The 15,466-nt window shown below is 42.0% G+C and overlaps 2 protein-coding genes across 3 annotated transcripts in view; both read right to left on the bottom strand.

Annotated features, from left to right (window-relative positions):
- The window catches only part of LOC127047392 (uncharacterized), a 96,132-nt gene extending 92,438 nt beyond the window's left edge, over window positions 1-3,694 (bottom strand). The window contains exon 1 of the mRNA XM_050945507.1: window positions 3,531-3,694. Within this exon, the coding sequence (XP_050801464.1) occupies window positions 3,531-3,694 (164 nt within the window). The remainder of the gene's footprint in view (window positions 1-3,530) is intronic.
- Window positions 1-15,466, bottom strand: part of LOC127048325 (uncharacterized) — a 172,382-nt gene that overhangs the window by 51,970 nt on the left and 104,946 nt on the right. The window lies entirely within an intron of this gene.

Raw genomic sequence — 15,466 nt, 5'->3', positions numbered from 1 at the left:
TAATTTTAGGGCAGGGAAAATTACAGTATTAATAGAAAGGAGATTGCACTATGACAGAAACTACAAATTGCTTCAAATGTTTAGTACATTGAAACTCAACTTGTCTTTTATTTCAAGTAAAAGGAATTATCCCACTGCACCAGGATGGCCTCTTTATGCCTTTTCGATTGCATACAATTTCTCTCAGTAAAGACAGTCGTTTCCCCTTCCCCCACAAATAATCCATCACCATTTTTTACAAAGCATTGCGCAAGTTGGTTGATGACAGTGCGACTAAATGGGATGAATTTCTTGGTGACATTGCATTTTCTTTGAGAATAAAACCAAACATGACCACTAAATTGTCACTCTATTGACTACTGTATGGCTTTGAGGCAAGATTCCCAGACCAAGTCTCAGACAACTAGGCGGTAAGTGTCCTTCAGCTTTCAGGTGCATATGCTATTCTGCGATTGTTCTTTTTACAAACACAACTCCTTCTCCATTTGTTTCCAAAGCCAACAGATTCTGAGGAACTTGAAGAAGAATACTTCAAAGAGTACATCATGAAAATTCAAGCTAGTCGTGATGCTGAAACTAAACTGGCTATTAGTAATATTACAAAAGCACGAGAAAAGCAACAAATATAGTATGCCAAAACTAAGACTCATAAACATGGGGAAATAACATTCAAGGTTGGTGACACCATCTTGTTACTGAATACGAGAAGGAAAACAAGAAAGGGAGGGCAGCTACAACCTACCTACGTGGGACCATAAAAAAATGGCTGCTATAGAAGGCAAAAGAGTTAAATCAGAAAACAAGTTAGGAAAAAGTTTAGCAAAGTTGTACAGCATCTCCCGACTACATGTATTTAAAGAGCCTCCAAAATTAGGTGAGGAAAACATATCACAGAGGAACATGGAAAAGGAAGCTGCTGTGGATGACACTGTGAAAACCTCAGAGGTAGGAGAAATGAGAGGCAATGTATCTAACAAGCCTCACAATAGCCAAGTGGAGGTCACACACATGGAAAATGAGGACTGTGTAGTGTCAAGAGTTTCAAGCAGTCATCCAGGTGATTTTGATGACATGGTTACAGAGGATGATGAAAACAGAGAGTGGTTTCTCAAAGGTGTTGCTTACCACACAGTTGTTTTTAAAGGAATTTGTTGACACACTTCCATTTATCAAGCATGTCAATAGTTTCTATGTAGGAATTGAATGTTTGTTTGCAAAAATCATTTATCTATCTCTTTTGTACACTACACCACAAGAGAGGTGAGAGGCACAACAACTTCTATCTAACACCTGGTGATAGATCCAGAGGAGTGAAAAGATCTGCTGCTGAAATCAGAATTGTAGCTGGCCTATTTACTCTTGAGTTAACAGGGCAGGAAAAAGTTGAGAGGACAAACTGGAGGCACACAAGGTGATGTAACTTGCCAAAGGTTACACAGCAAGTCAGTGGAAATCCTGGCTCTCATTTCCCTGTACTTTTCTTCAGAAACCTGAATTACAAAATTTCTGGATTTCCCTGGTAAATTCTCAAAAGGCCTGATCAGTGTAATATCTCTGGTGTATTCCCCTGCTACATTTCCAGCAGCAGCAGCAATTATCTGGCAGGTTCATCAACTGAAACTCTCATCTTTCCAAATGTCATCTTGTGTGTATTTTGTTTTGTGCTGAGTGAGAGAAGCCAGATGAAGGTAGGGAGTATGATTGGGCTGAGCATGTGCAGAGTTTAGCAGAAAGCTCTTCTAACGAGAGAGATCTGTGTGATACTTGTTTACATAAGAACGGCCGTACCGGGTCAGACCAAAGGTCCATCTAGCCCAGTATCTGTCTACAGACAGTGGCCAATGCCAGGTGCCCCAGAGGGAGTGAAGCTAACAGGCAATGATCAAGTGATCTCTCTCCTGCCATCCATCTCCATCCTCTGACAAACAGAGGCTAGGGACGCCATTCCTTACTCATCCTGGCTCATAGCCATTAATGGACTTAACCATCATGAATTTATCCACTTCTCTTTTAAATGCTGTTATAGTCCTAGCCTTCACAACTTCCTCAGGTAAGGAGTTCCACAGGTTGACTGTGCGCTGTGTGAAGAAGAACTTCCTTTTATTTGTTTTAAACCTGCTGCCTATTAATTACATTTGGTGACCTCTAGTTCTAACACATTCTGTTAGCTGCAATTAGGGTGGTCAGACAGCAAGTGTGAAAAATCAGGATGGGGTGGGGGGTAATAGGAGCCTATATAAGAAAAAGACCCAAAAATCGGGATTGTCCCTATAAAATTGGAACATCTGGTCATCCTCACTGCAGCATTCAGCATTAGTTTATTTTGCTCTTAATGAAAATAGCAGGGTAGGTTTGCTTATTGTGCTAGGCCAGGGGTTTTCAAAGTATGCGTTGAGGCTTGTAAGGGAAAGCCACTAGCTGGTCACGAGACACTGTTTACCTGAGAGTCCACAAATATGGCCCTTCGCAGCTCTCAGGAACTGCTAATGGAAAGAATTCATTATCTCTCTGCTACAGGTTGCTAATTGCTACAGATAGCAGTCTCACATATGGGGAAAACTGCTATCTGTAGGAATTAGCTTCATCAGATTGTAGTGTTACAGATAGCACATCCCTACAGACTGCAGTTTCTTACACATGTATATACGTGAAAATGCTATCTGCAGGACAGGTCTATCTTGCCTTTAGTAAGGCTTTTGATACTGTCTCCCATGACCATCTCATAAACAAACTATGGAAATGCAACCTAAATGGAGCTAAAATAAGATGGGTGCAAAACTATGGTCGGAACTGTTTTCCAACTAGTTATCAATGATTCACAGATTGAAAGGACTGAGTCAGGCTGAAAGGGCATAACAAGTCGGGTTCTCCAGGAATCAGTTCTGGATAGGTTTCTATTCCAAATCTTAATCAGTGATTGAGATAATGGCGTACAGAGTACAATTATAAAGTTTGTGAATGATAACGAGCTGCACGCACATGAAATGGGAAATGACTGCCCAGGAAGGAGTACTGCGGAGAGGGATCTGGACCACAAGCTGAATACGAGTACTCTGGAAAGGGATCTATGCAAAAAAACCCAGAACATCACTCTGGGATATCCGCTCTACTCTTCGCTGATTAGGCCTCAACTGGAGTATTGTGTCCAGTTCTGGGGGCCACATTTCAGGAAAGATGTGGACAAATTGGAGAGAGTCCAGAGAAGAGGAAAAAAAATTAAGGTCTAGAAAACATGACCTATGAAGGCAGTAGCATCCTTTTACAAAAGCTGCTTCTTACAATCTATATGTATAAATAACTGCTCCAGATAGCACATTTCTACATGCAGCAATATCACATAGAGTATAGCGCGAGAAACTGCTACCTGCAGGCAGGTGCTCCATCAGATACCGGTTTACTGTAATAGCAGTTTCTTACACTCCGTTGCGGAGCTGTAACTGCTGCCGGTAGCACATTCCTCGCGGAGCAGTTTAATACGCTACAGGGCCCGAGAACGACTACGAGCCCCGCCGCCGCCCTGTCCCACGCACCTTTTCCGCCACAAGCTCAGTCCGCAGAGATGCGCCAGGACTCGGGCCGCCCTGCGGAAGCGCCGCCGCGGCTCGCCCGCTCCCTGCGAGCGCCAGGCACCGCTGAGCCCAGCCGCCCCGCGCAGCGCAGGGGCAGCGCCTCCCTGCCCCGGCCCGGAGGCCATGAGCGCCGCTGCCGTGCCGGTGTCTGGGCGGGCTCGGGCCCCTGCTCCGTGCCTGCGGTGCCCGGCCACGCACTGGCTGCTCCTGTCCTGTCCGGGCTGGGTTCAGATCAGCACCTGGGAAACGCTCTGCGCGCCTGTTAGTTCATCACAAGCACCTCGGCCAAGTTACACAGCGGCTGTGCTGGGGAACCGCTCCCAGCACGCCCCAGGCTTGCAACTCGCCTTCCCCGCCCGCTCTTACACACGGGAAACTGAGGCACGGAGAAGGGACCTGCCCAAGCTCCCCAGCGAGTCAGTGCAGAGCCGGAAACAGAATCCAGCCAGCCTGGCTCCTGGCGTTCAGTCTCAGCCCCTGTGCCGCCTCAGCTGTCAAGGTTTCGTTTGTATCATGTAGTCATATAAACCACGCTGGGCCTGCACAGATCAATCTGAATGATCAAGACAAACTGCCAAAGTGAAGAGATGTTTAGGCTCACGGGAGGAAATCACTTCGAATTAGGCCTTGAGTGTGTCATCCTTAGGCACAGGTAGCCCCCTTTGACTTCGGTATGTGCAGGGAAAAGATTCCCATAAACTTCAATAGGAGTTGGATTGGACTCTAATATTAAACAGTTTGATTCTTATTTGGATAACACCATAAACATGCATGGCACCATACAAAACTCAGGGAGTCCACTTCTATCTATCCATCCAGATTCTCCACACTGCCTTGCACCTTATGTAGTCATCTACAGATATGCACAGTGGGTGTAAAACATTATCATTTTGATCTGGTTGCATTTTATATTCACTTTGTACAGAGAGATAAATGATTTCCCAAAGAACAAAACAATGGAGAATCAGGCCCCAAATCTTTCACTCAGCTTTGCTGGTGGTGATGATGATGACGATAATGGAAAGAAAAACAGTTGATGCTATTTTACTCACCTTAGAAAAAAGGAGAGAAAACACATTCAGGAAAATACTAACTTTACGCTTAGGAGCATTTCTCATCTGAGGATTTAAAAGCACTTTATAAGCATTAATTAAGCCTTATGTTTCTTTTGTGATCTTCTCTGCTCTATGAGCTAAGATGTGAAAAAAATATCTAAATTATATCTGTAAGAGATGCGAGACTTTGGAGGCCTGGAAATCTTCAAAGACTAATACACTATATGATATGTGGATCACTATGGACACAGATAATATCCTTTTGTATCAATAAGTGTTTCTGTATCTATATATTCCTGTTTTTATTAGAGGCATTTCCTGTGGAATCTGGAATCGCTAGCTGGTCACGTGTTCAATGCAGTGTCCCAATCCCAGTTATGCAGTCTCATACACTAAGGAATTGTTACATTTAAAGAGCAATTACCCCCATTTGCCTTACTTATGTGAGTAGTTCTTTGAAGCTTAGCCTTCTGGGGAAAGGGGCATTGACTGGTTTCAACTGCTTCAGGAGACCTGGGAGAACAAAGGCTCCCAATCTGTATAAAGTGTCATCCTGAACTGACTCAGGTCCCTCAAACGGGCATGAGACTTTAACCATATGGAAGACGAATGATGCTTAGTGTGTGTGTGTGGGCTATTGTTTTGATGTTATTTTTTTCTGAATGATTTTGTCCTAAATCTAAGATGCTTTCTGGAGGCTGTCTGGTCAATGGTAAACCCTGCCTTAGTCCATGGTAGGCAGCCAAACAACTGGTGCTGCACTTAGGTCAGACCTGCTGGGATAAGAACAGTGAATTACAAGGGAAGTGCAACCCTACAGCTCTGGTCTGCAGGGAAAGGAATGAGGGTTCCCACACATAAAGAGGTGATGGCTAGAGGCCTAAAACCTAAGCAGGTATCTTTCAGGAGACCATGAAAGGTGCAGTTAACTCCAGAACCACAAAAGTATCATCCCCATTTTATGAGTTGTAGCCAATTAGCTTGTGTTTGGTCATATGTGATTTAGGAATTGGAGGAGCAATTTATTAGTAATAGGAGGAATAATAGGTAAGAAATAAGTGGAAAAGCACTACAGAGGGGTAGAACTGACAGGCATGTATCAATGTAGCTTATAGATAAAATATTGAGATTAAATAGGGCTGAAACACAAGACCTACAGATCTCAGACCTGTGAGATACTAGCTTAGCCAAACAAGGCTTTTGGCATTAAAGAAGTTGACAAATAATTAAGTACTATATAACTTGTTAAGTGCTGATGTTTGGGGAAATAAAATAACTGCAAGATCCCAGTTAAGACCAGTTGAAATATGTTGGAGATTTTCAGTGAAATAAGATGTCAGCAATATATTAACCACAAGCCTCTACTGTGATTAATTGACAGGCGTTAATGAGCAAGAGAGGGATTGATTGACCCTCTGAAAATTGGGGCACCAAAAGTCATGGGGTATTGAAGTACAAATAAGGGAAAAACATGGCAATATCTCTGCATGTTCATAAGTCTCAGAGTATATCCTATAATAAAAAGGTGTCAGTGGGCCTGTGTGCTGGGGAGACACACCAAGAGATGCTTAATTAACAACTAGCTGATGATCACCCATATGAGTATTATAAGGCAGTGAGGTAGTTATTGTATAACTATGACAAGTTATTAAAATTCCATGTATGACTGTACTAATCAAACTGAATAGGTGGCTGTGGGAAGAGTAAACAGGAAAGCTACACAATAGAGCAAAATAAGGACACCCCAGCACAAACTTGAAATATATTAGGGAGAGCTGTTCGCTTCATGGATCCTGACTCCTTGTTCAAGCCTTGTTTTGCCAGAGCTAGGAGTCTGGACTAAAAAGCCAGAAGCTGTCTAAAGTGACAGGCTGACGGAGCCTTTGCAAGCGAGTCTAAAGAGGCTGGTCTTTCCTAGATCCAGGGAGTGGTGAGCCTCGGGAAAAGTAAAATATGCATACAGTCTGTTTCTATTGTTTAAGATGGTTTTCTCTGAAATGTTTTGGTGCTAAATAAATGATACTTTGCTTTAAGGAAATTGTTTGGTCACTGCTTACCATTGTCATTGCTCTCAGAGAGAACAGAAGTCCCAGACCAGCTGAGGTAAAAATGGTTAATACAAGAGGACTGTGACCAGGTCCTAGATTGGAGTGGGAGAATCATATGAGTCTACTCAGAGCCAGGTAACAGCTTGAAATCTGAGGGAGAGTGTTCTCAGAGAGATCAGGAGGGGTCAGAAGTACTGTTCACCTAGTAACTGTGACACTCCTTGTAAGTATAACACATTATTTTGAAATTGCAGCATAAGAGGCACATGCATCGATTCGGAGAGTTTTAAGGCCAAAAGGGATCACTCGCTCATTTAGTCAGAATACCTGTATATCACAGTCCATTACATTTCACCCATATACCCTCTCTTGAGCGCAATAACTAGTGTTTAGCTAAAGCATATCATCAGAAAGGCATGATAAACCTGTGAATTACTGTATAGAATAAAATGTTTTAAGGCAGAACTGTTAAATGTGTATTGATCTCCCATATACAATATAATATATAACATACACATTACCTCAGTTTATGGTTTCCTGATTCCTTACGAAACATTAAAAAAGGTATTGGATGCCCAATACAATCTTACTGTTTTAAGAGTGCTTATTAATCTGAAGTTATTAACTATTTTTCATTAATAATGTTCACTTTTCATGAGGGAAGAAAATGGTTCCTGTGCCAAGATACATGAACATCTTTACTGTAGGGCTGTAGATAAAAATCATTGTTATAAATTAGAAAGACTTTGCTACTGAATTTCTAAGAATGTGACACATGGTACCTGCAAAAAACAAAAAAAAAAAATTCGACAACTTATATTTGCCCAAAGAAAAATGTAAGCAAAGGGAAAAAACAAGAGGGAAGTTTTAGTTAATTTCATAAACATTTCTAATTTGCTTGTTTGTTTAACATAATATTGTTATGCATCTGACAAAGTGGATATTCACCCACGAAAGCTCATGCTCCAAAACGTCTGTTAGTCTATAAGGTGCCACAGGACTCTCTGCTGCTTTTATATTATTGGTCTTTCTTCTCTGTCACACTTTTTCTTTACTCTAATGAAAAGTGCCATAGAATTTGAGGTTTACACACAGCAGTTGGGACTCTGATCCAAGATTTTTTATTTTTTTTTTTAAAGTGGGTGACTGAACCTAGATTTCAATCCAGGAGATTCCCTACTCACTTAGGTGCCTAAATATAGACATAGGACTCAGAGACTAGCTTTAGGCACACATTTTTTTAAAATCTGTCTGAAAGACCCCTGTGCAGAAAACTTCACGGAACTACATTTATCTGCTTTAAAAGGAATAGAGAGCTGAGTTGACTGTGCCACTATTTGATCCTAGTAATTATATAATGCTGCAATTCAGCAAAGCAGCCCTATTCAGCAAAGTACTTAAGCATGTGTTAAAGTGTTTTGCTGAGCTGGGACCTAAATTACTAACTTGGTTTACTCCAGTAAGGCTCCAGTTCTGAAAAGATTTACATGCATAATGGGCTCAGTTTGAATTCAATGGGATTACTCATGTTTAAAGTTAAGCACATTTGTAAATCGTTGCAGAAGTGAGGCCTAGGCTATGCTCTACTCTAATAGATTCCATAGACTTGCCACCATCTTGATTATTCTCTAAAACTGTTTGCACATGGGAAGAGGAGTGGAAGGCTTTTCAAAATGGAAGTGCCACAGTGATATATTTCTTCCGATGTAATAAAATTGTATTATATTTTTCCTCAAAATATACCATAAATTCTCATTTAAAAATTGAATATAGATATATAGATATATACACACACCCCACAAAATATCACTATTAAAAGGATAACAAGATTCTTTTTTTTTAAACTCAGATGTTATGTCGTAATATAGAAGTCCATCAGGTTGTCTTTTAAAGTGTTCTGCTTTACTAGGACCGATGAGTTCCTGAGCTGGCCAGCATTTCTGCATCCATAAACCTTGTAATTTTTCCATCACTCTTAACAGGATCTCAAAGAGGAAATAGCTGAAAACACTCTTAGCCAGTTGATATCTCCTCCATAAAGTGTTCCCATATTTCTGCTTCAACAATGCATGTAGCAAGTTAAAAATTACCCTGTTTAATTGTGATTTCATTGTTGAAGCATGAAACAGTTTTACCTCCTTTTTATTTCTTAGACTTTTCAATATATCTAAACTAGTTTATGCTAAACTACAGCTATTAATAATTAATTCAGATACTAACCACTTACCATTAAGTAGCCATATAATGGGTTAAGGGTTTCTAGAAATAGTCATATGACTAACAAAATGAGTCCATGATTAAAGGAGAATGGAAAAGATTAAATTAAGTGACTACTCAGAAATGAGTAGTTTACTAAAGTTCTCTTAAAATTTGTTTGGAGGGCTGAATTGAGTCAGCTCATGGCAGCACAGCTAATCAGTTTTTTTAAAGTAAAGATTTCCATCTTATGCTCCAAAATCTAGTCTTTTAGTTAAAAGAAAGTAGGTCTCTGGCCCTTACAGCTGTGAAGAAAACTTTCAAAGTGTAAACTGATGCAGTGATGTCTGACTGCATCTGCAGACCGCCTGAAACCAATAACTGCGAGAGAAGTAAAGCCTAATGAAGATCACTTAAATGATAAAATGATTGTTATTTCCCCCCTCTTTCAGTATCTAGGGATCCTTCATAGCTTGGATAGATTCTTAAGAATTTCACAAATTTTAATTCCTTCCTTTACCCTTTCATAAACAGATAGCTAAGGGTTAACGTCTCTTTCACCTGGAAAGAAGTGATCTGAAACACCTGACCAGAGGACCAATCAGGAAACGGGACTTTTTCGGATCTGGGTGGAGGGAAGTTTGTGTGTGAGTCCTTTGTTCTTGGTCTTATGCCTGTCTCTCTCTCGGCTTTGGGAGGATTTCTGTCTCTTGCTTTCTAATCTTCTGTTTCCCAGTTGTAAATACAAAAGATCAGATAGTGATTTATATGTTTTTTTGTATTTTACATGCGTGTAGTTGCTGGAGTGTTTTGAATTGTATTCTTTTTGAATAAGGCTGTTTATTCATATTTCTTTTAAGCAATTGACCCTGTATTTGTCACCTTAATACAGAGAGACCATTTTTTATGTATTTTTCTTTCTTTTTACATAAAGCTTTCTTTTTAAGACCTGTTGGAGTTTTTCTTTAGTGGGGAACTCCAGGGAATTGAGTCTGTGCTCACCAGGGAATTGGTGGGAGGAAGAAGTCAGGGGGAAATCTGTGTGTGTTAGATTTACTAGCCTGACTTTGCATTTCCTCTGGGTGAGGGGGGAAGAGAGATTAGCTCTCGGTACTTCTGTTTTCCAAGGCTGGAAACGGGGAGGGTGGAATCCCTCTGTTTAGATTCACGGAGCTTGTTTCTGTGTATCTCTCCAGGAACACCTGGAGGGGGGAAGGGAAAAGGTTTATTTCCCTTTGTTGTGAGACTCAAGGGATTTGGGTCTTGGGGTTCCCAGGGAAGGTTTGGGGGGACCAGAGTGCCCCAAAACACTCTAATTTTTTGGGTGGTGGCAGCTTTACCAGGTCCAAGCTGGTAACTAAGCTTGGAGGTTTTCATGCTAACTCCCATATTTTGGACGCTAAGGTCCAAATCTGGGACTAGGTTATGATATACCCCCAATAGCACTATCTTTCCAAGTAAGGAAAGACAGACAGAAATCTTCAATCTCATTCAACACTGCTTTCTAAGAACTTAGAACTTTTTCCATTAAATCAAGGGGAGTTTTTCCATTGCCTTCAATGAGAGCAGGATCAGGTCCTATATATGTAGGGATTTAATATTGAACAACAGAGACACTCCTTCCAGTCTTGCGCTGTGTGCGCTCTCTGTCCCTGTCCAGTTCAGGGAATAAGAGCCTGGCTGGAAGAACTGATTGTAGAACTCTTCCCTACCAGCACAGAATAATAAATCTCTAGAATATTGGCTTAGGCCAATGGTTATTTGTTTCAAAGTTATTTGTTTCTTAAATTACTAGACTTTTAATGTATGTATTAAAAGTAATACAATAAGCATTGGAAAAATCTGTTTTTCTTTAGCCCAGAATGAAACATTCTTATTCACAGCATATTTTGCTGCTCCGTTAGGGCCTGCTCCAAAATCCATTGAAGTCAATGGAAATCTTTTCATTGGCTTAACGGTCTTTGGATCAGGATCCAAGTAATCAGTTAAATGTATGTACTAATGGACATTAGTAAGTCCAAAGTAGCTATATGGACACATCATAAATATCTTTTCTAAAGCTGATGAATTGCTTTTTCCCAGAACAGTGCATCTGAGAAACCATAAAAGCTTAGTACTAGAGACAATGGTTTATTCTTTTGGGGCTTGCTCCTGCTCCTGTTAAAGTTAATGGGAGTTTTGCTGAGCATAATTAACAAATATACACAAAGTCAGATAAGGTTTGCAAGGAAAAAATAAGACAAGAAAAGACAAAAGAAGTAGTTAATACTTGGCCACAGGGTTTAACATTCTCATCCTCTGTTTCCTCATGCCTAGTAACCAGACTAAGTAAAGCACAGTCAACGGGATTGTTAATATTACTATAAGTTTTCACCCATTGCTGGCTGGTGATGAAAGTGAACTTTGCACAGGAGTAGGAAGTCCAGAGAGTCAGTTACATTCTGGGGCAGGGCATTCTTATTCGGGCTGCTTTTAGAACTCACAACCGCTCTCCATTCCGAGATGTGCTGGTCAGTCACTAGATATCTAAATATCGTCTTAGTATACAGATGACTGTCTTCCATTGCCCTGGAGCAGAAGATCACACTTCCATTTGAGGATCTCCGGATCTCCAAAATAACAATGTTCTCCACAGGTTGCCCCGCCTGAAAGGACTTAAAAACTAGAACTAGTGACTAGACTATAATTGCAAGTTCAATATTATGTTATGACTAGGGCCCTATCAAATTCATGGTTCATTCTGGTCAATTTCATGGCTATAGGATTTGAAAATTAGCCAGTTTCACATTTTCAGCAGTTTACATCTGAAATTTCAGGGTGTTGCAACTCTGGAGATCCTGACCCAAAAGGAGGTTCTGGTGAGGGCACATAGCTGTTGTGCGGGGGGTTGTGGGATTGCCACCCTCACTTCTGTGCCAGCCTTCAGCTGGGCTCTGAAGGCAACAGCCATAGAGCTTCCTGCAGCTGGAGGAGGCTCCTGGAGGTGGAGGTGGGTTTGATCTCCCCCATGCTGCTGAGATTGCCCCAGCTGGGGGCTCCTACTTGCTAGTCCTGGCTGGGCTGGGGAAGGACAGGACTTCCTCTTCCTCTGCACAGCTGCTCTCTGGTACCTCTTCTGGCAGAAATCACTGTACACACCCACACACTCTCACTTCCTGTCTGCATCCCTCTGCAGCTATAGGAGGAGTGGTCACTATACAGGGACCGTCCCCCCTTCTAGATGCAATTATTAGCTTGTTTCAATAAAATAAAGAAAGTTCGTGCGAACGTAACAGGATTTACTGATTGACACTTTACATCAGCAAATAACACACAGGGCTCAGCTCCTTGATTGGTAGATATAGGCATCCGAGGTGGTTTTGTGATCTCATCTCAATTGGTAGCCTCAAACTTGAGAACCACTGCCTTAAGTTAACAAAAACAAGTGGGGGAAAAAAGTTCTGGTTTCAAATATCATTAATTGAATGTCAGCATGGAGCATCAGGGACTGTGTTTTTCTTCATTCCCTGTCTCTGCATTGAAAACACTGCTCCATATTTAGATAGAGCTCTCTCTGCATCCATGGAGTTCATTGGAACTGGCAGACAGAACTGAGATAGCCATGTGAGGTGTGGAATTCTGTCTTCCACTGAGTTCCAAACTGAAGCACAGGCAAACTACTACAGTCTACCTCTTTTGTGATATTTTTGTAAGTAGGAATCTCCAGCCTACAATTCTTGTCAAAACCATGAATTGCATTAAGAGAGGTAAAATCCACCATGAACAGGTGCATTTGTGCAGGGTCAAAAACACGCACAGCTTTTAGGATCCTTGCTGCAGGTTGTTGAAATTTTTGAGCCATTTTTGCTACATCACTTGATTCTTCCCTGTAGCAATAGTTGTCTGAGCTTCTTTGCCATGCAAGAAAACACCTGCTGAACACTGGCATTTAACTCCACACTGTCAGGATGATTTTTGCTTGCCTGTGCTTCAGCCCATAACAGTACAACCATTACTTTATAGTAAGTTTGGTGGATTGTGACATGTCGAGATTCAAACCAAGTGATTAAGTCCATCAGTCCTCTGGCATTCTTGGCAATGAATTGAACTTCCTCGTTCAGCTGAGCATTGTTTAGAAGGGTTGAATGTTCTGTTAAAACCTGCGTTTTTTGTCTCAGTGTCAGCTCTTCTGAGATGAACTCAGAGTAGTATTTCACGTGAGCTGCATGGTATTATACAGTCCGAAACCAAAATTCCAATGAGTAATTACTGGCACTGAAGGGAGTGCAGTTTTTTGTTCCCCGATTTCTGTCGTGTTTGCAATATGCTGCCTGTATCAAAGTTTGCAGCTAGGGCAGTGTTTAAAGATCTTTTTAATGTAGCTGACCAGTTTATCAACTTTACCAAACTTTCAATTCCACAAATCACCCACAAGAAATAATATGTGCATTACATGTAATATGGACAGCATTTGGCATTAGACCTTAGAGAACAGATTTGAAAGATTTCGTCGTCATTTAAGTTCCATTGTCACTTACGAAGCCAGATACTCCATCAAAGTCCGCACCATATTTTGAAATGGTTTGAAATGGTGAGAAACTGTAGTGTAGTTAACAGAATCAAAATAAATGCAGTTGGTGAGCACTGTTTGCTTTCCTGTCTGTACCTCTTCGGCCTTGTCAGAAAAAAAATCAAACAGAATGTGCAGTATATTTGTCTTGCTCATCTGTGGACTCATCTGAAATAATTGCAAAAGACTCACATGAGTTAATTTGAGACTTCATCTCCACAAAATGCATGGTACACACCTTTGGAAGGTAGAGCTCTTGTAGCTTATTCACACTTGGTAAGCAACCGGCATTTTGTACATTTTGTGGAATTAATTCATGCAGCTCTGGGTAATCAAGTTTTTCCAATGATATATTAACACTTGCAAAGGCATCCACAAGTTCCAGACTAGCTAAATGATGGTCTCATAACTCTCTATCGTCTTCTTAAAAGAGATGAAATTATTTGTTTTTTAAACTTTTCCCAGCAATGCGCTATCCGCAGCCTTCTTTCTGCTTCGATGGGTTTCTGAGTGAAAGTGGCACTGAACCATTGCCCCAAATGCATGATCCAATGAAACACTGCCGCTTGTACAAAATAGTTTGTCACCATCGGCATGCAAAATTTGACCTCCAAGTTCTTTCACACGGTCCGCTGCAGTAATTATTGTAGAGGTTTGTGATTTCCTTTGGACACTCATTTTAAAGTCATTTCACTTGTCTTCTCGTAGGTTTCCAACTGAGATCATTATGCTATAAAACCACCCCAATGTCCATATGTACCAATCAGTGAGTTGAGCCCTGAATGTTATTTGCTACAGTAAAGTGTCAGTCAAAAACTCCTGTTCTTGACCTTTCTTATTTTTATTGAAACAAGCTAATAATTGCATGTATCTGGAAGAGAGGGCAGCTCCCTGTACAATGACTCCTCCCCCCATGGCTGTGGAGCAATGGGGGCAGGAAGTGAGGGGGGGTGGACATGGGCAGCAGGTGAAGCTTCCCTTGGGGGAGGCTAGCCTTCTGACACAGCTCTTCCGGCTGAGGATCCGCCCCCACTCGCTGCTCTCCATGGCCCCAGCCATGGGGGATGGAGGGAGAAATGAGAGCTGGGCCCCAGGTGGGGTCAAGCTCTCAGCCTCGCCTGGGACTGCAGTGAAACTCTCTGCCCTGATTGGAGGGAACTCCAGGGCCCGAACTCCTCCCCCATTCCACCCCTCTGGGAACCTCCTATGGCTGCAGGAAGCTCCAGGGTTGCTACCCAGCCCCAGAGCTACCTGCAGCTAGGGAAGGTATCTGGAAGTGGGTCTGATCTCTCCCCACTCCCCTCCATCCCCTCAGAGCAGACATGCAGGGGAAGAGGAAGTCCTGTCCCTCTCCGGCCCAGAGGGGACTAGCAGCAGGAGACTGGGGCACAGTAGGAGCTCCCAGGTGGGGCACCCCCAGCCCTACCCCTCCCTGCCAATATTCTAGATTTCACAGGAGAGGTCTGATTTGAAGGTCTGTAAAATGTTTTTCACAGCCGTGAATTTGGTAAGGCCCTAGTAATGACAAAAGGGGACCGTAACTCCGTTTATAACAAGGTCAGTTGCTGGGAATATGTCCCAGTTTGTCCATGAAGGTAGTCTCAATCTCCGGAGCACCCTGGCATCATACATCCTGCTAGTGCATCTCACATTAGTGTCTACCAATCTGCCCCTGTGGTCAACGAGGGCCTGCATAACAATATAATAGTATCTTTTGAAGTTTATGTCTTCATGTGATCCTTGCAGAGGGAAAACTGTTGGCACGAGTCCCATCAATGGCCCTGCACAGTTTGTAAAGTCCATTCTCTCAAAGCTAGCAATTGTGTCAGGAACATTTGTAATGCCCACCACCTTGGGTACATCACAATCCTGATAGCCTCACCAACCTCTGCCACAAAAGTGCCCAATAGTTGTTTTGCCAATTCCACGCTGGTTAGCCACAAACCTGTAGCAGTCTGGGGTAGCAAGCTGCAGATGGCTATAGGTAAGGCCCTACTTGAATCGTGGGATGATTGTCAAATATTTGTGAATGTATTGCAGGCCAGACAT

This window comes from Gopherus flavomarginatus, chromosome 3 (assembly GCF_025201925.1).
Source record: "Gopherus flavomarginatus isolate rGopFla2 chromosome 3, rGopFla2.mat.asm, whole genome shotgun sequence".
NCBI classification, from domain to species: Eukaryota; Metazoa; Chordata; order Testudines; family Testudinidae; genus Gopherus; species Gopherus flavomarginatus.
Note: the sequence above shows the minus strand (reverse complement) of the source record. Positions and strands in the feature narration are given on the sequence as shown.